Source organism: Perissodus microlepis, chromosome 18 (assembly GCF_051167445.1).
Source record: "Perissodus microlepis isolate ML-2025 ecotype Zambia chromosome 18, ASM5116744v1, whole genome shotgun sequence".
Lineage (NCBI taxonomy): Eukaryota > Metazoa > Chordata > Actinopteri > Cichliformes > Cichlidae > Perissodus > Perissodus microlepis.
The window spans coordinates 2988870-3013596 of NC_140478.1; the positions used below are offsets into that span (position 1 = coordinate 2988870).

At 41.5% G+C, this 24727-nt stretch overlaps 1 protein-coding gene across 6 annotated transcripts in view; it reads right to left on the bottom strand.

Moving 5' to 3' along the window:
* LOC146367037 (disks large-associated protein 1-like) overlaps nucleotides 1–24727 on the bottom strand; it is a 168374-nt gene that overhangs the window by 84675 nt on the left and 58972 nt on the right. For 4 of the 6 annotated variants that reach the window (XM_084912109.1, XM_084912106.1, XM_084912107.1 and 1 more), the window contains one exon: nucleotides 6168–7709. In XM_084912109.1, coding sequence (XP_084768235.1) covers nucleotides 6168–7595 — 1428 coding nt within the window. In that variant the 5' untranslated portion in view covers nucleotides 7596–7709. The remainder of the gene's footprint in view (nucleotides 1–6167; nucleotides 7710–24727) is intronic. The other 2 variants (XM_084912111.1, XM_084912112.1) reach the window with 2 other exon arrangements.

Below are 24727 nucleotides of genomic sequence, written 5' to 3' on the forward strand. Positions count from 1 at the left end.
ATGCCAGGGTTTGGTGGCCTTGTGGTCCACCAAACCCTAGTTAGTCCAGGGACATTACTGGAGGCAGAGTGGGTGGTGGTTAGGTGTGTGCATGTGGACATTCATAAATATCCCATGGGACCGGTTGAAATTAATTATGTCAGGCACAACACATAGACTGAAGACCGTAGTTAGCTCAAGCCTGATGCACCCTTTGAATTTTGGAACAGATTGGATCGAGTTCAGTAGGTTAATGGGGCAGTGCGAATGTGGCCAGTAGGGACATGCAGGGTCTGTTGCTGTGCTCAGCAGTGATGTGAGGTCATCTAACGCTGACTCTGGGGAGGAGGAAACAGCGGGGCCTTCATGGGAGACCCCACCAGTTCTGATAATTCCCTGGAGGATTTTCCAATGGAGCGGTCTTGTGACGCTATTGCGATGACCATCTCAAACAGGCCTAGAAAGCAGATGTTGCTGCATTGCAACAGCATTTTGCAGATGTGTTCTAGCCCCTACAAGTACCAATCTCGTAGAGCACCCTATTAAAGTTTGACGCCTACCCAATGCCCCAGGTCGATGAGCTCCTGGACCAGTTAGCACTGCTCGCCTTTTCACAACACTTTAACTGTGGGATAATGACAGATTCCCTTGTCTCCACAGTCCAAGGAAAAGATGACCTTCTCCACTCTGTATGATTTGTATCAATTCATCACACTTGTTCGGCTTGTTTGGAGCCCCAGCCACTTTCCAGCACTTCATGGACTGGGTGCAGCATCCACACAGTGCATATGCTGGTGCCTATCTGGGTGATTTGATCACCATCAGTCATCTTACTTTTACATTTTTTTTTTTTTTTTTTTGGGGGGGGGGGGGGGGGGGGGGTTGCTCATGTACTGTCTCTAAATTATTTATTTCATATGGATTTTTAAAGGGACATGCAATTGTGATTTCATTATGTCATATAATGACAATAAAGCTATTCTATTCTATTCATCCACTGTGACACCTGAGTAGAGCATATGCAGTGGGTGGCTGTGGTCCTGGAGTCCCTCAGGCAGATGGGGCTTACAGTCAACCTGAAGTCAAGTGCAGTTGGATGGAGGGAGGTACAGCATCTGGGGTACCAGTTGGAGAAAATCCAGTGGGTGGCTGACTCCGTTCGTTATTACCTCCTGGTCTGCCCTTTCACCCTCTGAGCAGTGGGTTCACCTGTTATTCATCACACTAACTACACCTTACCTATTTCAGTAGCCGCCGGGCCTGGAGGAGAGAGCTGTGTGGTGTGTGTGAGCTGTAGGGGACAGCTTAAAAGTTGCATGTAGATTAAAGAGCAGAAAGCATTGCAAATAAAAATGACTGTCATCAAACTGCTAAGCATCAGGTCCTTCTTGCTACAGCCTCCTCTGCCACCCAACAATACTGGTTATCTATAGTCCTACCGGGGGATGATAGGACCATCCTGACTACGGAGCTGATTGGCCAGTCCTTATTCAAGGTCTGTTCCTGTTGATAAAAGTGAGCCAGCACACAAAGCTATGTGGAATATCTACATCTAGACAATTGCATCTAATGTAATAATGCTGCAATACTTCAAAATGCACCTCTGTTTAGCCTACTGATGTTTCAGTATTTTCTTCACTACTAATCTTCAAGTTGATTAACCAGAAATGAATGGCATGTGTCCACAGTGGGTTTGGCTATGAGCTGACCTCTATCTTTGCATAATGGTTTTAAAACGGTGATTTGTCTCCACATTTGTCTCCTCGGCTTGGGTCACGATTGTTCCTCTAGAGAACTAAGATACATTGTGTTGCCAGGAATTATTCACTGGTTTCTTGAAAAGGTAATGGGCAATTTCTGAAAACCTCACAAATGATTACAAATCTAGAAAGCTCTAAAAATAAAGTTTGTGATTGTGGGGTTTAGTATTGTATGTAGCAGCGTGAATGCTCACAACTTTGTTGGTAATTCTGTCAGACTGTATAATGCAGCCGCAAAGAGCTTGCATCGACACACACACATGCACACAAACACACTTGCAGATTATACCACATTGCAAAACAGAATAACACATAAACACAAGCAGGTACTGGGGAGGTTATTTAACTCACTATCAGTTACACAGTGGAACTTTGAAGTGGGTCTACTTCTGCATACCTTATTCTTCATATTAAGCTGTGGCAGTCAGACCTTTTACTGATGTTGAGATGGAATTACTGAGACAGGCATAACACAGTCACCTGAGGTTTTACAGGTCACTCATCTCTGTCCCTTTGAATTACAAAAAGCAGCCCAGTGCCAATCACATCAACATTTTAGATTTTTCTTTGTCAAACAATGTATATGGTTAGGATTAGCCTAACCCTACATTTACTTAGCCATATGCCGGGTAGCTAAATTCAACTCATGTTGCACTCTGACATTTAGTCTGTGCAGATGGAAATTGTAATAGACATATTTCTGTTAACACTGGTGGACACTGTGTCCAGTGTTTTAATGCCAGGTATGAAATGCCTTGCATGCTCAACCATCCAAGTAAGGAAATCCCAAAAAGTTGATTCTGTTCATCTGGACGTAGCGTTTTCAGTGGGAGAAACATTTCGTCACTCATCCAGGTGACTTCTTCAGTCTCAGCTGACTGCAGGTTTCCAACCTTATAAACTGTACATTTGCACAATGACTAAAACTAGCACCACTGAATGAAACGTCTTGATGCATGCTCAATCATCCAGGTAAGTAAATCTCCAAAAGATATAAACCTAGTGGGAGTATCCCCCCACAGAGGGGGGGATACTCCCACTAGGTTTATATCTGGGACTCTCCACCATTTGACCTTAGAACTGAAGAAGCTTCTTGGATGAGAGGTGAAACGTCTTCAAGTAAACTTAAAGAAGTCCAGACGCTTTTCTTTGCAAGCTCCTTTGACTACGATGACCTGGATGACTGAGAACCTTCACAGACATTTTGTTAGCAATATTCATATGTAACATGCCCTTAAGCCAAATTTTAAAAAACTCGTGGCGTACCCTATAGGCTGTGGGCTGTGAGTATTTGAATGCTTCAAAAAAGATTGCTGTCCGGCTAACTAAGATTTTGATGTGCATGTTATGCTTACGATCACAACTTTGGAGGTCCCAGTCATGCAGCAACACGATTAATTAATGACTAGGCTTGTGTTGTGGTTAGATCATCTTTTGTCTGTTTCTGATGTCTTCATCCTGCCATAAGATGTCATTTGTTCTGCTCTTCAACATGAAATGAAGGCGCAAATAGCTAATGATATCCAACTTAACACTGAACAGCATATAGAAAAGTCATCTGCAACATTGTTTTCTGGCCATTGTGGGTCTTTGATGTAGACGTGTCTGTAGACAGGTACACTGAATGCTATGTTTGTTTATCACTTGAATATCCCAGTTCATACACTTTGGAGAATGACTGCCACCAAAAAAATGAGAACACAACTAGTATAGTAAAAATGACCTGAAATATGATCGTATATTCAATGGAAATAATAGAAAGTGAAAATTGCACCAAACCAAGTGCCTCTTGGATGGTGTCAGATTTTCCAGCAGCACAAATCCTGCTACATAAGTTTTTTTTAGAATGTACTGTTTATATCAAGTAATTACATTAAAACATTTTCTTGCAGCACCATTAGGTAACTGCCAGACACTTCTACTCCCTGTGTGGCGTTAAATACCTCCCCAACACTTAGTTTAACACGACACTTCAAATAACAGCAAAATTAATTTATTCATCCAACAAAAATATTGAGAAAGTCAGGGTAACTGGTAGCGAGGCAGGAAGGGAAACACTACTAAATTAAAAATGAACTCTACAAACAGGAAAGGATGTTGTTCTTCATGAGTTCATGTCATTACCTAGCATTCAGAGAGTAAGGCTGCTATTGGCTCTGCACTTACTTCTCTCTTCAACGCAAAAGGAGGATAGAGGAGGATGAGGAGAAGGAAGAGGGAGGCTCTCCAAACCAAGAGGAAGTAAAGGAAGTAGAGGTGGGTTGGTGGGTGGCAAGAAGGTAGGTGGAAGCGTGGGAGTGGGTTGGGTGAGTGGAGGAAAGGCAGAGAGGGAAGTGGAAGAGAAGAGGAGTAGGTGGCAGTGGGGTTCTTGGGAGACAAGAGTAGTAGACTGGTGGTAGGGAGTAATGTTCCCTCTAAGGGTCTGGACACACTAGAACAAATCCATATCACCTGACTCTGAGTACATACTGCACTGTTACTAGTGAGTGTGGGATTTTTCTTAATGTTGTTTAACAGATTGTTTTTAAGTGCTCCTATTATGTGCAAAGATAACCAGGCCCAAACCCAAATTAAGACTGCTAATGAAGTACTAAAGCAGTAACCTGCGGTTGATTTGTCTTTGGTGGTGTTCCCTATCTTCCCAATACTCACATACGCATGTGTGCTCTTTTGATTTTCTTTTAATGAACATTTTCCTGAAGTAAACTTTCTAAAGAATCGTGGTATGTTGTATATTGCTGTCCCGGTCTGCAACGCATGTTTGATAGAATATTGGTTGGGACAAAAAATAAACATCAATGCCAGAGTACTTTTTGTCTTTTTACCAGTAGATCTTTACAGTTTCAGTCTGATTTTGAAATCCTTGTTGCTTTTTCATTGGTTTGCTTGTTTATTTACTTTTAAAGCCCAGCATGTAAATGGGTGGTGTTGGTTGTAGCTTTTAGGGGGGGTTTCTAGCTTCCACTTGCTATTGCTTTCAATGTGAAAGAAGCAAGTAACTATAGCTCTTATGTGTCCTGAACTTATCAGTATGACGATGCAGTTATCACCACTACTTGCATTTCTGTGCAAACACTCATGAAGTCAGATTTCTCAATTTACAAATAATATGTTCTAAAACAGCGGTCCCCAACCCCCGGGCCTCGGACCGGTACCGGTCCGTGAGTCGTTTGGTACCGGGCCGCGAGAGTTGAGGCTCGGGTGTGAAATGTATGGTTTTCAGGGTTTTTATCGGTTTTTAGCGTTATTTTGTTATCGTTTTTATCGTTAACTCTGTTTTCCTGGGTCTTTTCACGTGTGTTATGAATAAATCTTCTTTTTTTTGGTACCGGTACTAGTTTTATTTTGTTGTATTTATCCACGACACCTTAAAGGCCGGTCCGTGAAAATATTGTCGGGCATAAACCGGCGCAAAAAAGGTTGGAGACCGCTGTTCTAAAACACCTAATCGTATTTGTAAGAAATCAGTTTTAATTCAATAAAATGATTTAATTATTTGTATTTAAGTCATTGATTTAAAAGAAGACAATACCAGGGTTATCTAAATATAATAGTATAAGTGGTATAAATATGATATTTTTTTACATTGTCAAAAGGTTCTCAGAGTTGTAAACTGATGAATGTGGCGAAGCCTTCATTATTCTAGTGTGCCATCAGTTATAGTCAGTGATATTCAGTAGTACTTTCCAGTCATGTAAATCTGCAGTTTTCACTCCAACCAAACACCAAACAACATAGGAACATACAAACTCCCAAAGCACCTAGGCAATCGCTTACTAAACCCTGTCTCCTAAACTGAAACATATTTCATCCTGGGTCATGTTTCTTTCAGCTAACCTGCATGAAAGGCCCTTGCTGAAGTCCTCCATCACTGCCGTCTATTCATCATTTTGTGCTGACTGGGTTTCCCATGGTAGGAGCATTCTTAAACTGTCCAGAAATATCTGTCATTAAATCTATTTTCCAGTTTATTTAAGTTAGTTTCAGTCTTTGATCACTCTACTGCTCTCCCACTTTTGAATACAAATAATCAGTCATACAGCGCCTGATTGACAGAGCACATATTATGATAATTAATTACATCATTTATTATTAAGTTAGATATCTAAGAGAAGTGTTTATGACTTATGTGTTAATCTTTTAAGAGTTCATGAAGTCTTTGTAGTGATTTTTCTCAAAAGGGCTGTCAAGTGCCCAGTTGTTTTGGCATTGATAGAGCAAAAACCTGTCACATATCTGCTAAACTAAAAACAAGCTTATGGACTCCACTTGGTTTGCCCTTGTCTACCTGGAACTGTAGGACTGGACACCACTGACTTAGAGGAAGCATTGATGGAAAAAAGTAAGTTGTGGAGAAAAGGGAATCAACAGAGGGGGGAGAAGGTGAATTGACTGGATTTGAATGGGGGTTGGGGAGGAATTATTTACCTGTAAGAAATGGCAAGCGCGCTCCTGCTGCTGACTGCCCTTAGATTTGACTAGAGCTCTATCTAGGTTTAGGTTACCGGATCCTGCGCTGGCTCGTGGCTGGTTGTGGCTGCTGTTGTTGGTGTAGACCTCTCGGGCCCTGCTCACCGTTAGGCTTGATGACCATGGCCCTTTCTTCACAAGGGGCCCGTCCACAAGACCCACTGGAAGCAAGGAGCCACTTCCTCCACCGATACCGCCACCGCTGTTATTGCTGCTACCACTAATTGGCACACATGCTGTCGACGCTGCATACTTCACATCGTTGTTGCTCCGGGAGGCTTTGAGTGCAGAATGGTGGTGTGTGTGGCCATGGTGTGCGTGGGTGTGTGTGTGCTCGTTTAGTGTGCCGTAAGGGTCCATCATGAAGTACTGCTGGGACTGCGAGGAGGAGAGACTGGGGAGGGGAGTCTGGGGGAACTTGTCTGGGTTGTTGCCGGGATACCGGCTTATTGTCATGGCAATAGGCGAGGGGGAAATGGAGGGGGAGGGTGAGGGTGGAGGTTGGTGGTGGTGAGGGTGGTAGAGACACAGCTCCCGTTCCAGGTTGTCATCTGAGCTCCAGTATCCAGAGCCTGGAGCAGATGCTGAGCCGTGGAGCTGGTGGTGGTGGTGGTGGTGGCTTCGATGCTTGGGCTCTGCTGATCTACAGCGCTCACGGCTCTTACTGCGTTTCCGGTGGCGCACTCCCACTGGTGGAGTTTCACCTTCTGGGCTGGCCCTCGAGCCACCGCCACCACCTCCTCCACCGCCACCACCACCACCATTAACACTCCCATTATTGGCCCCCTTGGAGGACTGTGTGTGGTGTGGCCCTTCCAATGAATGTGACTTGGTGAAGAGTTTCTGGACTGAGTGGACAAGATGGCGAATTCTCCCTGGACTGTCATTGTTGTTGTTGGCCCCCATCCCCCCACTGTGGGCCTGCACCCCTCGTTTGTATTGCAATGTATGATAGCCATCTCTGGAAAATGATGGCTGACGTTCAAACGGGTCCACAAAGTTTGCTGGTACCCGAGTGGGTGTTTTACCCCCATAGCCTCCTCCACCTCCTCCGCCTCCACCACCTCCTCCTCCTCCTCCTCCTCCTACATATGGTACCATGGCCATACACTCATCCTTTACCTCAGGATGGTGAGATGAGGAGGTAGAGTGGCACCTCCTGGGGAAGGTTCCATATGGGACGATGCTGTTGCTGTCAGAGGGGTATGAGGTACGCTGAGCATTGTAGTAGGACAGCTCAGCTGGATGTGGCATGGGAATGGGCACAGGCATGTCCATCTGACTGATCAAATATGGCTTGCGGTCAACATGGTGACCCAGTGGATCATATGATGGTTCATAGGAGACCACATGATGGTGACCCCGGCTACTGGACAGGCCTTTCATAACGGGGAAAGATGGGTGAATGGAAAGAAGAAGGATATGGATGAGAAATGCCAGGTAGGCCTGTGATCACAGAAGGGCTGCAGAAGACTGTCCCTGAGCAGAGAGCTACAGACTCTGGAAGAAAGGGAGAGAAGAAGCAACAAAAGATCAGTTAATAACCAGTTAAGCCACCGGGGGCTTTCTGAGCTTCCTGCTCAAAAAAGACATGCCCAAAATGAGTGGAGTCTTTCTCTGCAATTACAAACTCTATGTAAACAATCTTGGTATCAAAACAAAGTTAACATTTGTGAGATTTCATCAGAGGTGTAAATACTACAACAGATGTTACTGTGTCAAAGTTACTGAGGCTGGAACACAGAAAAAGTAAGTAGATTTTTTTCCTCAAGTTATTTGTTATTTTTTTTTAGCATATAACCACTTTGAAAGTTTACTTTGGTTCACATTTAAATTCATAAAACCAGTAATCAACATATGAAAAGCATCTGTCCAAAGATTTATGCTTCTGAAGTGAAACAGTGAAAAATTACTGCGCTTTTAATAAATAAATAAATGTTCAGACGTTGTCTAGTTTGTCCAATTTTGGCACACTCTGACACCACGTGTGAATTTAAATTTTTTAGGTATTGAACAGCAGACACTATTTAAATTCAATTGCATGTCTAAAAATGCTTGTTTTTTGAATTTTTTTGAAGAATTACCCACACACTCACATCCAACGGCCTATTCTGCCGTGCGCCATAGACAGTTTAAATAGGTTTTGGTGCTTTAAATTCTGAGGGGCTGTAACTTCAGCTTCTATTGGCTGATTTGCATGATTGACACCTTTTTTTAATAGTTTGAGCCAATAGAATCACGGTAATGATGCCATCTTCACATCAGTTCCACCAATCAGAAGTTACAAGTCGAAAACTCCACATGACCCTAAAATTAAGACATAATCCAGTAATGTGACTGTAACTTGGCTGAAAATGGCGATTGTTGATGCGGCTCTGATGCAATGTGTTAGCACCGCCATTATCAGTAGCTACAGCTATCGGCTATTGGTGGGGAACAGCGGAGGAAAACGCTCAGCTAAGTGGCTTTCTGCTTTAGCACATATGGAAATTTATGCATATTTGTGGTCTTCTTTGCCACTGGTTCAATGAACTTTGGTCGGAGCGTGGTGAAACTTGCAGATTTCGAATCTGTGAGATCTCTGGTTGCTAACTAGGCAATGTTTATCCGGTTACACGAAGTCGAGTGAGTTCTTACCTCCATTGTTTGTGTTTAGTGAACTTTTGCGAAATTATGTAACTGCTCTTTAGCGTTTGGTCGTTGTAGAAATGGTTTATATGAGCTTTTAGCTGAGATTCTGAGGTTTCTGTGGATACCACACAGGTCGATATCTGCATAAAAGACCTGACGGAGGGTTAAACTGCAGTTCATCCCCTTTGCTCCCCGGTGGCCTTGGGGCTCAAGAAGAAATCCAACATAAATTATTGCTGTTTAAGCCACCAGAACTCATAAGTCCCTGTTGGAAGTACACATTTTAAGGGTTTTCAAAAAGATACTCTGAGCTAAAATTGATCACGTTTAAAGTGAGTCTAATTTTTATAGCAAACTCTCAAAGCTTTATATGTACAGAGTTTGCATATATAAAATTACTGATAGAAAAGGTAAGGGCTGAGTTCACCTTAATGCACCTTACTATAGCTTATTAAACCTACCCTTTTTATGTACAACATATTGTAAATGTCAACAGTTTCAGACAGTTCTAAACTTTACCAGCAGACAGACCAAAAAAAGAAAAAAAAAAGACAAAACTAATTTTTCATGAACAATGATAATTATACTTTAAGTTTGTTTTTCTTTGTACATTACCAGTGCAATGTTGAAGTCAAGTAAGTTTAAGTTTTGTAGCAAGACGGTGGGCTCATAATAATCCAGTCCATTTATAATTGTTGTACATTTCCTCTGTACCATTTAAGCTGTATTTGTGGGGGTTTTATGTTTGTAAGTTTCTTGTTAATTTTGTAATTCTGTTTCTCTATAATGCCACAGAGTAGGTTATATATGGGACTAGAGACCAACATTGTATATATAAATAACTATTTAGATTAAACATCTCTTTAGTTTTATATGATATGGTTTTGGACATTTTTGCTTTCACACCTGTTTCTTTCAACATAATATATATTCAATTAACACACAGAAATTTGGTTTCATACACTGAATATCATTCATCATAAGTTTGACTTTATTTTTTTTATTTCCCTGTTACTTTATTTTGCTGTAATGTAGTGATATTTGATTTACATCAAACCATTCAATTCCCGTTCCACTGCATTTAGAAACCATTTGAACCTTTTCCAGAGCAATATACAGTTTAGGGTCCAAAATCCTTGGTGTTTGGAAAAAGAAACACTACGTGCATAATGGGAAATCCCTAGCAGCCTGTGCCTATTGCAGTGCAAATAAAGGAGAATGCAGGGTTACCTGATCCTGCCACTGTTACTTTAGTTCTGCTTTAGAACCTTATAAAGTACATTTTTCTTTTTACATATATCCTCTTTTCAATTGTGATCCATGACTTATCCACACATGACTGTTTCCTTCTGAGTTTTCTTACTGGACAGATTTTTTCCTCTTTTTTTTTTATCTTGAGACATTGTTAATGAGGACAACAAAGCTCCATAGGCTTTTTAAGGATCATCATTAATATAAACAGGTTACAGGGTTATTTCATTAGATCTGTCTTATGGGCAGTGACGGTTTCTGGTGTTCTGTGTCATATGACTTTACAGATACACTGGGGTAATAATTATTTGATTATCTGCTGAATTTGTAAGGTTGCTCACTTTCAAAGGAATTATAATTTTTTATGGACAGAGACAAAATATCAACAACACAAAAACACCACATTACATAAAAGCTGTAAACTGATTTAAGTTAATCTTGACTGTGAGGATGGTGTTTCTTGGGTCATGCTCAGCATTTCTCTTCCTCCAAACACAACAGGTTGAGTTGATGCTGAAAAGCCCCATTTTCTCCCAAGTTTCTTTGAATCATTTTGATGTTCAGAGATGTTACCAATGGTGTTCTTGGTGACTGTGATCCCAACTGCCATCCTCCTGTGTAGTTTTGGGTTGATGTGCCACCTTCATCCTCACCCCATGAGGCAAAATCTCCCTGGAGCTTCAAAATGAGGGTGATTGATGTCATTTTATATTTCTTCCATTTCTGAATAATCGGAATTATACCACCAGCATCTCAAACCATTGATACAAAGCAAGGTACATCCATGTTTCCAAGTTGTTTACACTAGATTCTCACTGCATGATCCAAATGTTGCAGAAATCAATAGACACCAGACCAGACAAGATTTGTTTGTTTTTTGGTTTTTTCCTGTCTATACAATCCACATAGATCCACATTTTCAGATGAAAGTATTCCTTTTTTGACAAAAGTATTCCAAGATGTTAAGACAAACAGCCAAGTCATCTATTAATTGGAGGTTTGGTGGTTCTGTCCCCGTCTGATCCAGTCTGCATGCCAAACAGGGCAAGATACTAAGCCTAAGTTGCTCTCCGATGCATCCATTGGAGTATAAATGTGTGTGAATCTTAGAAAGCACTTACATAGAAAGAGCATAGAAAAAAGTGCTGGTGTGAATTGGTGAATGAGGCAAGTTGTGTAAAGTGTTTTGAGTGGTCAGAGAAAATCACTATATAGGAACCAATCCTTTTACCATTTACCATTTGCTATTCTAGTATTTGTAGCTTCTAGGTCACAGATCCTCTCAGTCTCTACCTTTAGCAGTTGCATAAGTTTGGTGTTAAGCACGCATCATATCACATAAGGTTATCATATCTTTACTCTAGCAGAATAATCTTTTTTAAAGGGTTCTTTAGCTGTTTAATTTCCTGCATAGGCTCATGCTTCATAACTTTCTGTTTACTTTATTTCGCTCATCTGAGATCAGAGATTTACTCACCTCCTGCATTATTAGCTTTCTCTGTTGGAATCTTAATTTGTTTTTCTGTTGTTTTCAGTATTTTTTCAGTATTTCACTTTGTTTTGCTGGAGTAGCTGCACTTCATAGGGTTTTTGAATTTGTTTGTTTATTTGTTTTATTTAGCCCTGGGAACTGTAGTCCAAAGTAAATTTAGATCAGGCTTTTTCTTATCTAACTTCTCTTACCTTAGCATCAGTAATCTTACTAAGCAGTCACATAAACATAGCTATCCCCGTGATAAGTCAACCGAGGATTTCCAAACTGAGCTACAAGTATGTTCTCATGATAAGGGTGTCATTGACAGTGTATGACCAATTAAAAACATGCACAGCTCTACTAGTAGAAGAGGAGCATGATTTCTGACTGTCATATGAATTCGATTCAATTTTATTTTATTTATATAGCACCAAATTACAACAACAGTTACCTTAAGCTCCTTTATGTTATAAGGTAAAGATCCTACAAAAATTCAAAAACCTTACAATAATACTAAGACATGCACACATAATACAAGCCAAGATGCACTGAATCATCAATGTGTCTTTTAGACAAACCCCTCTGTTTCTTTTAAGATTGGTCTTAAAACTTTCTTTTCTGACACAGCATTAGTTATGGCTGGATCAGGTGACCCTAAATCTTCCCTTGTGTATGTTGCATTAAGTCTAGGCTTCTGAGGGTTTCGTATGATTCTGAGCGTTTCTTCTTTACTCACCTTCTTTCACTTATTTTGCGTTTATACACCACTCTGCATTTAAACATTAGTTATTATCATTATTACCTGGCTCTCTTTCACAGTGTATCTTTAGTCCTGTCTTCTTTCCCTCACACCAGGCTGGTCGAGGCTAATTGCTGCTTCTCCCTGAGCCCAGTTCTGCCAGAGGTTTCTTCCATTTAAAAGGGAGTTTTTCCTTCCCACTACTGCCAAAGCGCTTGCTCATAGGGGTCAGATGATTGTTGGGTTTTCTACTGTAGGGTCTTTACCTCATAATATAAAGCAGCTCGAGGCAAATGTTGTTGTGATTTGGTGCTATATAAATACCTTTACCAGGTGTAACAATTAAGTTTAACATCCAGGCATCCATGAAAACAAAATTTATTAAGTTTAAAGGAGTTAGAAGTTAGCAGGAAGTTAGCTCGCTAGTTTCCACCTGAACCTGATATAGCATGTTCTGACTGAGAGATTTCTGAAACAAATTCAAATGTACAGCTCTGCTTCCAACATGAATGAAGACACAAAACGAAACAGCAGTGACGTTTGTAGGGTTGCTGAAGTGGACTAGCTGGTATATAATGATGTGCTATGTGATCGCTAGCAACACAGCTATTTTAGCATAACATAAACACAGTGAAGCTGGACGATGAACTTTTTTTCACTCGATAAAAGTTAACGTGAGGGTTCCCGATGGTCAGGGACAAATGCAATCGCGTGGCAGGATGCTGTAAACAGACCAAACTTCAGTCAGGAGAACAACTGAGATAATCCATCCACAATACGAGGTTAGTCATTAATATAGTGGAACAACATGGGAATAGAGCAGCTGCAAGAGAATTCAACATTAATGAATCAATGGTAGGGAAGAGGAGGAAGCAAGAAGAATGAGTTGAGTAAAGTTTGACTCATCTGACTGTTTTGTTTTGCTTAATGCACCTTATAATCCGGTGCGCCTTGTGATCCGAAAAAAAAAATGGTAAATGAAATAATTTTGCACACCTACCATAAAGAGAGGGATACCACAGCATATGCTCATTGGTTCTTTGGATGGGCTAAAAAAAAATTCAGATTTGACAGTATTTTTGCTTGGAAGCAGATAGTATTGTATGGTGGATCAAAATCTGCTGGAAGTTTTTTGCTTTCCTAATTCCATCGATTTTGCTAAAATCCCCAAAAAAGTTGACTAATATGCAGCCCAGAGGATGACAGAGCCTGATGCATAGCTTGATATTCGCTCTCTGCTGTAGCTCAGGAGGTAGAGCAGGTTATCTACTGATTGGAAGGTTAGTGGTTCGATCCCTGGGTTCCCCTAGTCTGCGTGCCAAATATCCTTGGGCAAGATATTAACCAAGTTGCTCTCCGATGTATCCATCAGAGTATGAATGTGTCTGAATGGTAGTTAGAAAGCACTTCACAGCATAGAAACAGTGCTTGTGTGAATGTTTGAATGTGGCACGTTGTATAGTGTGTGCTTTGAGTAGTCTGGGGGAGTAGAAAAGCGCTGTATAAGAATCAGTCCATTCACCACTCCAGTCCAGTTCTTGTGTAATATAAAATGCATAGGCTTTTCTTCCTGTTTCCAGGCATTTTGGCATCTTGTCAACAAGCAAAAAAACATGACTCTCAAAACAATGTGATACAAGGACTGGACTACAAATAAGAGAAAAAGCAGCCAATGTCCAAAGAAGAATTTTGAGAGACTTTCAGAAAACTGGAGAACTATGGCTCAAGGCCATTAAAAATATGCAAGAAAGTCTGGCTCATTGAAAATAAAATATAAAGAAATAAGAGGTGGTTTGATACTTTTGCATGGTACTGTATTTGTAGTGTGACATGTTATTCAAAGGAAAATGCTACCAGGCTAATTGGGTTTTTCTTCACTCATAACATTTGTAATGTGAAAATCTTAAGTCGTTCTCTGATCTTAACAGTAACATATCTAAATTGTTAACTGACAGACCAATAGTGAAAAGATATTTTCTTTTTGTGACAATGTTGCTGATTCAGTCACTTACACTGGATTAAAAGGTGACTGGTTACAGAAAAGTAATAAACTGTACACACGTTGCGTTTCAAGAAGAGTAGTACTGCGACCAAAGCTAAATAATTATAAGCGATTTCTTGCAGAATTAATTAGAAAATGCATAGCTTAGTTTTTTGTTGTTTGAGTCACATGGAGCATAAATCATAGATCAAATGTATAAAGTTACCATACATATAGTATAAACTTTAGCTCATCACATAAACACTCTGTAAGGCTCAGTGGGTAATTAAGAAGAAGCAGTTATCTGGGGTAATATCAGCCACACAAATGTCAAAAGTAAATAACAAATAAGTGAGCCCAAAGGAAGCATAGTTTGCATTTCTATTTAGTGCTACACTATATTAGTACTACACTAACACATCCCTCATTTATCACTTCAGATAACAGTAATTAAAATGTCCCCACTATGATCTTATATAACAGTGGAAAATTCTAAGACTGCTAGCCAAGCAGTGCTAATACAGAACAATAGAGAGACACAGTGGTGGCAGCATGCATAGCTGGGTGTATTTGTACTTGTAGTGGAGATGTTGAGGTGCATTAATGTGTGTTTATGCGTGTGTTTGCTCTCTCCTACTTGGCCAGTGACATCACTGCTTAACACAATTTGACAGCTCCACTGGTGGAATGACTGCTAACAAGCTCCCACAACTCCCACTGACCTGTGACATGTCACACTGACTACTCAAGTAGAAGCCCCTGCTCTAAATCTGCAGTTCAATGAAAATAAATCTTGGTTTTCCAAACCAAATAATGGTCTTAGTAATTATGTTCAATAAAACTGAGTTGGTCTGTGTAATGCACCAGTTGAAAATGTTTCTTTGAATAGATTCTCTGGAGCTTAAATGGAGTGATGCATGCCATTTGCCAAAAAGATAATCCCTTAATTTTTGTGCTGATTGTTTATAGCATATTAATAACATTTTTCATATTCACCAAACTATTCAGCAAGTATGGATGGAGTAGATTAATCCTGAAAGCGACCACTCCCATCAGATAAGAAGTGTTTCATCAGAACAACACTGATTTGCTGCGACCTTTTCCTTTAAAGGAGCAAAAGGATCCAAACCATGCCCCACTTCACAACAGAGCCACCAGATCCACACGTTGTAGGACTCTGTATGTTCACATATAAACATATACATACAACACAATGCAACATGGTTATTACCCTTTTTGTAGTGGAGTTGGGCTAGATAGTCAAGCATCTCCACTGCCTCTGTGAGACTTTTTCAGCAGCGTTGTGGATTCAAAACAAATTTTAAACCCATCACGGAACATCTGTAACTCACAAGGTCGAACACGTCATCCACTATTAGGAAGGTCACTGGTTAACTGTCAATTGGACGCATGCATTGATGTGTGAGTGTATGACAGATAAAGCACTATGTGGATAAAATAAGTTCAATTCAACTGCGTTTTGTTTATATAGCACCAAATCAAAATAACAGTTGCTTCAAGGTGTTTTATATTGTAAAGTAAAGACCCTGCAATAATACAGAGCAAACAGAAAAACCCCAAGAATCAGATGACACCCTATGGGCTTTGGAGACAGTGGGAATGAAAAACTCCCTTTTAACAGGAAGAAACCAGGCTCTGGAACCGATTGGGGGTGAGGAGAGGAAGACGGGAAGAAGTCACATTGTGGAAGAGAGCCAGACATTAATAATAGTTAATCATTAAATAAAAAGTGGTAAATAATCGGTGAAAAAGGTGAGTGATGAAGAAACTTGTGAGAAACCCTCAGCAACTTTGACTTATTGCACAATGACAACCAAATGACAGTTCAACCCTATAACTATATGCTTAGTAAGTATATGCTATGCAAAAAGGAAAGTTTTAAGCCAAACCTTAATACGAGAGAGGGTGTCTGTCTCCCAAATCCAAACTGAAAGCTGGCATCACAGAAGAGGGGCCTAGAAGCTGAAGGATCTGCCCACCCATTCTATTTTTAAATATCCTTGGAACCACAAGTAAACCTGCAGTCTGAGAGTTAAGTGCTCTATTGGGGTGATATGAGTAGAGCACCTTGAGGTCTTTAGGATAAGATGGGACCTGATTATTCAAGATCTTGTAGGTGAGGAAAAGGATTTTACATTTGATTCTGGATTTAACCATTAGCCAATGAAGAGAAGTGAGCCAATGAAATATCAGAGAAATATGCTCTTTCTTTCTCGTCCCTGTCGGATCAACTGAAGGCTTTACAGGGACTTTTTAGGACATCCTGATAATAATGAATTACAGTAGTGAAGCCTAGAAGTAATAAATGCATGAACCAGCTATTCAGCATGAAGTGAAATGCCCTCTGAGATAATTTGACCATGTCCTGGTCAAAAATGACTCCAAGGTTCCTCACAGCGTTACTGGAGGCCAAGGTAATGCCATCCAGAGTAAGCATCTGGTTAGATACCATAATTCTATGCTTTTTAGGGCCGAGTACAATAACCTCAGTTTTATCTGAATTTAGAAGCAGAAAATTAGAGGTCATCCAGGTCTTTATATCTTTAAGACATTCCTGCAGTTTAACTAATTGGTGAATGAATAAATTGGAATCTATTAGAGCCTATTAGATAGATATGATACAAACCAGATACAGTGCAGTACCTCTAATACCTACAGCATGCTCTAATGGCTCTAATCGAATATTATGGTCAACAGCCTTGAATGCTGCACTGAGGTCTAGCAGGACAACCACAGAGATGAGTCCACTGTCAGAGGCCACAAGAAAATCATTTGTAATCTTTACTAAAGCTTTTTCTGTACTGTCCGCCACAGTCTCATTGAGTTCTTGATAGTTTATTAGGGCACTATTAGCATGGTAATATGTCAAGCAAGTCATCCATGTGTGGGACATTGAGTCATAGGCTTTCTTGTGGTCACTCCAGGCAGTCGTTGATCTGTCTGGTTTTAGAATCCTGGTGTACTGCTCTATCAACCAGTAGCAGGTTCTTTGGCCCTCTGGTGTTATTTCCAATGCCCTCCTGAGCTGCATTCACCTATTGACTCATATACCTACTCTACTTGGTTGCTATGATGCTTAAGAGGACTTTCCATGTTGTGTAACTAATCCATGGTGTCATAACTTCGTGGGAATCCTTCATGATCACAATTTATTGTTTTATTATTAGGAGCCCCCTTATTTTTGCTGCCAGCCTGTCATCGAGTGCCGTTAAGTTCTTCAACCAGTAGGTGTGGATAGTATCAGATCCTGTTGCTGTTCAGTTCTTTATTCTGGAGACTCATCGTTGGTTGTCTTCCATTGTGATGTTGACTGGCTCTTGTTTTCGGTTGGGTTGCTGTCGTCTGCTCAAGCCTAGTGGATGGGCCCGTTGATGCAAGTATTGAGCTTATGTAGAGCCCAGGTTTAGTGAAGAGAGTTTGACATAACAATATACCAGCCATATTTAAGTTGATCAGCACTATTTAATTAAATTGGCTAAAATAGTGACTAACCATTGCATCTGCTAGCACACAAAATGACAACTGACTGGAGCACGATAGCACAAAAGAAAGTCTGAAAGGGATAGTAACGGAGAGCACAAATTTAAACTAATGACCAAAGAAGGAGGGCGAGAAGATGATTGGAATAGAGTAATGATGTTAATATTGAGACTGCCAGTGTGGGAACGCGATAGTCAAAACCAACAGATAGCCAAACACCCAGGAAAGCAGGAAGATGAGTGATTACAGCTCTTCCTTACTGAACCTATGCATAAGCTTCATTACTGATAAATGAAACTGAAAAAAAAAGAAGTTTTGTTAAAAAGCCAATCAGTGAAGCTATCCAATAACTAAAAGCCAAAATCATCACATGTTTATGCACCCTGAGAGATAATTAGAACTACTATAGTTACTCTCAAGTATTGTTTAATTAATAATTAGGAATAATTTTTAAAAAATGAAATAAATATAGACATAAATCTAAGACACTGAGTTTAGTGTTTTCTGAAAAAAAAACATATTAGTGGGAAAATTAGTTGGTGAGAAGCTAGCGAGGGATCGTGTCTTGAGGAAAAATGCAACATAAAGAACCACAGAAAGATGATCGACGCCCTAATCAGAACAAGACTGTCATCAAAATCTGATGCCTAGTGTCAAGACTGGTCCTGAATGAATGCAGATTAACATTAACTGGTCAGTTCCACAAAGAGCTCTAAATATGAACTCTAATAATCAAAACACACAAAGAGCGCACTTTTTCTCAACAGTGAAATGGTTCAGTTTATCCTGAGTCATGAATGTCACGCACACCAACACATATCTATCTATCTATCTATCTATCTAGATAGATAGATAGATAGATAGATAGATGGATGTATTAAAACTGGTAACTGTGGATTCAGCCGTCAATCTATCATATTTAGATATAAAATATGATAGACTGACAGTTGAATCCCCCCACCAGCAGTCACCTCCTGCTGCATTTTTTAAAGAGCCATATGTGCCAGCCAGGCTGGGTTCTTGCTGTGTGTGTAGGCAGAAGGAGAAATGAAAATAGGGCTGAGATCAAGTTATTTTAGGCTAAATGGAAGCTGGCAAATAAAAAGCCTTTGAGTCACCCTCTGAGGGTGGATACCAGAAGTGGAGGATGACAGGATAATGTAGTCTGATGGGCATATATGTCGATACTAGAGATGGCACAATACCACTTTTTTATGTCCGATACCGATATCATAAATTTGGATATCTGCCGATACCAATATGAATCCGATATAGTGTTTTTTAATCAATAAAACTGTTTTTTTAATATCTTGCTCCATTTTGCCTAAGTTCATAAACAAGTTTAACAAAAACAACAACACTAAAGCTATTCTGTTATACCTGTATGCAAAAAAATATTTCATAGTTCAGCAATACTGATCAATCTAATAAACTTAAACCTACACCATCCTCCCTATTCTGGTATTTTAAAGAGTACTTAGCGTAAATATTAAGCAACCTAACTAATAGGGTTAGGTTGGTAACAGCAACAACAAAAAAAAAAAAAATAGGGAACCACCCCCTCATGATGCTTAATCGACGTAATCAACCTTAATTTGATGCAGTGTGAAAAAAAATCCACAGAAATCAATTATTTTTCAAGAAATATTAAATAGATTCAACATCTTTCTTCAACAGAACTGCAGACTGCACAGATGGTATCTTCCCAAAGGAAAAAGTACTATAGCTTACTAGGGTATATTAGACTTAACAGTTACTATATACAGTAATGGACTTCTATTCATTTTACATCAGATTAAAACTTTGGGTGTAAGATTCAGATAATTATTTATTAAAAACTAGACATTTTAAATGAGAATAAGAAAGAAAAGTATGTCTTTGTGCCCCCTTTTCCCTGTTCATGCCCTATCGGCCCCCCTGGCTAAACTTTGCTAGATCCGCCCCTGCACAGTTACCAGCCGTCAGCTACGTAGAAAAAGATCCTTGTGTAGAAAGTAATATTAAATAAATTCTAACAACAGCTTATCAAGCTTAAATGTGCAAACATTCAGAGATGAACTTACACACTTGCTTTACTTCTCTCTGGGATAACTTTCTCGGAGATGAAATGCCAGTTTGGTAGCGAGGCTCCAAATACTCAACCACCTTTCGTGATATTTCATGGATCGGATTACATTTTTTATTTCTCTCCGATATCCGATCCAGTAATTTAGGTCAGTATCGGACCCATACCGATACCTAATATCGGATTGGTCCATCTCTAGTCGATACCCGGGCACAGATATTTTGTCATAGATATGAGACACATGAAGTTGTGTAATGTACCAAATTAAATTTACATACAAACACTACAACCTTTTATTTAAAAAAAACAAAACAAACAAAAAAAGGTTCGTAAAGACTCTAGACAACCTGCTGAAGTTGAAACTGAGCATCAGAATGGAAAGAAAAGTGATTTACGTGACATTGAGCACGGTAAGGTTGTTGGTCCAGAAAGGTTGGTATTTCAGAAGCCACTTAGTACCAGCTAAACAGGGCTTAGTATCAACTGAGCATTGTTTACACACCAGAGCCTACCTTAGTATTTTGCTGACCACGCCCATTTCTTTATGACTACAGTGTAATTTTGACAAAGGTCAAATGATCTGAAAGTGGTTTCTTTAACATATCAATGAGTTCACTGTACTCAAAAGGCTGCCACAGTCGCCTGATCTTATTCCAACAGAGCACCTCTCTGATATTGTAGATTGGGAGATTCACATTATGGATGCGCAGCTGAAAGAACTGCAGCTACTGTGTCATGCTACAGTGGCTTGCAAAAGTGAACTTTCCCACATTTTGACACATTACAGCCACAAACATGAATCAATTTTATTGGAATTCCACGTGAAAGACCAACACAAAGTGGTGCACACGTGAGAAGTGGAACGAAAATCATGATTCCAAACATTTGTTACAAATAAATAACTACAAAGTGGGGTGTGCGTAATTATTCAGCCCCCTTTGGTCTGAGTGCAGTCAGTTGCCCATAGACGTTGCCTGATGAGTGCTAATGACTAAATAGAGTGCACCTGTGTGTAATCTAATGTCAGTACAAATACAGCTGCTCTGTGACGGCCTCAGAGGTTGTCTAAGAGAATATTGGGAGCAACAACACCATGAAGTCCAAAGAACACACCAGACAGGTCAGGGATAAAGTTACTGAGAAATTTAAAGCAGGCTTAGGCTACAAAAAGATTTGCCAAACCTTGAACATCCCACGGAGCACTGTTCAAGCCATCATTCAGAAATGGAAGGAGTATGGCACAACTGTAAACCTACCAAGACAAGGCCGTCCACCTAAACTCACAGGCCGAACAAGGAGAGCGCTAATCAGAAATGCAGCCAAGAGGCCCATGGTGACTCTGGACGAGCTGCAGAGATCTACAGCTCAGGTGGGGGAATCTGTCCATAGGACAAATATTAGTGGTGCACTGCACAAAGTTGGCCTTTATGGAAGAGTGGCAAGAAGAAAGCCATTGTTAACAGAAAACCATAAGAAGTCCCGTTTGCAGTTTGCCACAAGCCATGTGGGGGACACAGCAAACATGTGGAAGAAGCTGCTCTGGTCAGGTGAGACCAAAATGGAACTTTTTGGCCAAAATGCAAAACTCTATGTGTGGCGGAAAACTAACACTGCACATCACTCTGAACACACCATCCCCACTGTCAAATATGGTGGTGGCAGCATCATGCTCTGGGGGTGCTTCTCTTCAGCAGGGACAGGGAAGCTGGTCAGAGTTGATGGGAAGATGGATGGAGCCAAATACAGGGCAATCTTGGAGGAAAACCTCTTGGAGTCTGCAAAAGACTTGAGACTGGGGCGGAGGTTCACCTTCCAGCAGGACAACGGCCCTAAACATAAAGCCGGGGCAACAATGGAACGGTTTAAAACAAAACATATCCATGTGTTAGAATGGCCCAGTCAAAGTCCAGATCTAAATCCGATCGAGAATCTGTGGCGAGATCTGAAAACTGCTGTTCACAAACGCTGCCCATCTAATCTGACTGAGCTGGAGCTGTTTTGCAAAGAAGAATGAGCAAAGATTTCAGTCTGTAGATGTGCAAAGCTGGCAGAGACAGACCCTAAAAGACTGGCAGCTGGAACTGCAGCAAAAGGTGGTTCTACAAAGTATTGACTCAGGGGGCTGAATAATTACGCACACCCCACTTTGCAGTTATTTATTTGTAAAAAATGTTTGGAATCATGTATGATTTTCGTTCCACTTCTCACATGTGCACCACTTTGTGTTGGTCTTTCATGTGGAATTCCAAAAAAATTGATTCATGTTTGTGGCTGTAATGTGACAAAATGTGGGAAAGTTCTAGGGGGCCGAATACTTTTGCAAGCCACTGTATCATGTATGGAGTGGCCAGTGGGTATGTAACTTCAGACTTCTTGTTAATAAAGAACATGTCACGGCCAGGGGGATCAGCAGGGAACTGATCAGCTGTTTCTCTCTCTCTCTCTCTCGCCGGAGCAGAATCATTGCGGGTTCAACGCCCTCAGCCTACGCCCCTCAGAGGAGGAAGCACCTGAGGCTCATTAATATGACCAGCATTTAAGCAAGGGGGTTGACTGCTGTTCTTCGCTGGATCGTTGGTTTGACTCGCGTTAGTGTCATCAAGTTACCAGCTAAGTTTTCCCTTCGTGTTTCTAAGCATTGAATTAATGAACATTTCTCTGTGTACAGACTCCCTGGACTGTTTCCTGTGTGGTGAGTGTCGAGGAAAGAGAGCCTGATCGTGTGCGTGGATTATTTCAAGAGGAGTGAGTGTCTGTTTCCCTGGATATCCCTGGAGCCCCGTCCCCCCACTTTTGTACATAGCACTATCTCTGCACATTTGTATATACACTCGGTGAACTGTGTAAATAAATTGCTTGTGAAGCTTCCAACCTTGGAGTACTGGTGAGTCCTCACGACAACCGTAACAGAATACTGTGGCAGGGTGTGGTTTGTGGCTCAGCTGCAGGAGAGAGGTGGAGCAGTGGGTTCAGTGTGTGGTGTCAAGGAAAGCTGACTCACACGCCTGACCTCCATCATTGAATCATGTCTCCCATTTAAAAGATGTTGCTGACATCAGAGAAGGGTGGTGTGTGGCAGCTGGAAAGCTGCTTAGACAGAGTTTTTGAAAATCTTCAACGCAAGATCTTCAACACACACCTCCAGTAGAGCTTCAGCATCATTCGGAGGGAGATTGGGGGCATTGAGTTCGAATGGACCAAGCTCAGCACCTCCATTGCCGAAGCCGCTGCACTGAGCTGCGGCCGCAAGGTGGTTGGTGCCTGTCGTGGTCGTAACCCATGAACCAAACGGTGAACACCAGAGGTCAAGGGAGGCACTAAGCTGATGAAGGAGTCCTATTGGGCTTGGTTAGCCTGTGGGACTTCGGAGGCAGCTGTTAGGTACTGACAGGCCAAGCAGAACATGGCACGGGCAGTGGCTGAAGCTCGGTTGTGGGAGGAGTTTGTAGAGGCCATGGAAAAAGACTTTCGGACCGCCTCGAAGAGATTCTGCCAAACCATCAGGTGACTCAGGAGGGGGGAAAGTGGGTGCAGGTGGAGTGCTGCTGACTTCGACTGAGAAAATTGTCATACGGTGGAAGGAATACTTCAAGGACCTCCTTAATCCCACTGTCACATCTTCCGTGGTGGAAGCAGAGTCTGGGGATGAAGGAGATGAATCTCCGGGGATGACGTCACTGAGGCAGTTTAACAACTCCTTGGTGGCAGAGCCCCTGGGGTGGATGAGGTCCGGCCTGAGTTCCTGAAGGCTCTGGATGTTGTAGGGCTGTCCTAGTTGACACGCTTCTACAATGTTGCATGGAGTTCACGGGAGGTACCTTGGATTGGTAAACCCGGGTGGTGGTTCCCAGCTTTAAGAAAGGGGACCAAAGGGTGTGTTCCCACAATAGGGGGATCACACGCCTCAGCCTCCCTGGGAAAGTCTATGTCAGGATGCTGGAAAGGAGAGTCCGTCCGTTAGCCTCAGATACAGGAGGAACAATGCGGTTTTCGTCCTGGTCATGGAACACTGGACCAGCTTCTTATCATCTCAAGGATACTTGAGGGTGCATGGGAGTTTGCCCAGCCAGTCTACATGAGTTTGTGGACTTGACATTCGACCATGTCCCTCGGAGTGTCCTGTGGGGGATGCTCCGGGAGTATGGGGTGTTTGGCCCAATGCTACGGGCCATTCAATCCTTATACAACCATCGCAAAAACTTGGTCCGCAGAGCCGGCAATAAGTCGGACTTGTTCCTGGTGGGTGATGGGCTCCGCCAGGGATGCCCATTGTCACCAATTCTGTTCATAATTTTTATGGACACAATTTCTAGGCGTAGCCAAGTGGCGGAAGGCTTTCACTTGGGTGGTCTTAGAATCTCATCTCTGCTTTTCACAGATGATGTGGTTCTGTTGGCTTCATCGGGTGATGGCCTCCAGCTCGCACTGGAACAGTTTTGCAACCGAGTGTGAAGCAGAGGGAATGAGAATCAGCACCTCCAAATCTGTGGCCATGGTCCTCAGCCGGAAAAGGGTGGAGTGCCCACTCTGGTTTTTGGGCGAGTTCCTGCCACAAGTAGGGGAGTTTAAGTATCTCGGGGTCTTGTTCACGAGTGACGGGAGAAGGGAGATCGACAGACAGATTGGTACTGCAGCTGCAGTGATGTGGATGCTGCACCGGTCTGTTGTGGTAAAGAAAGAGCTGAGGGTAAAAGAGAAAGATCTCTATTCCCTACCCTCGCCTATGGTCACGAGTTGTGGGTAGTGACTGAAAGAACGAGATCTCGGATACAAGTGGCAGAACTGGGCTTCCTCCAAAGGGTGGCTGGCCTTTCCTTTAGAGATAGGGTGTGAAGTTTAGCCATCCGGGAGGGGCTCAGAGTCGCTAGAGTCACTG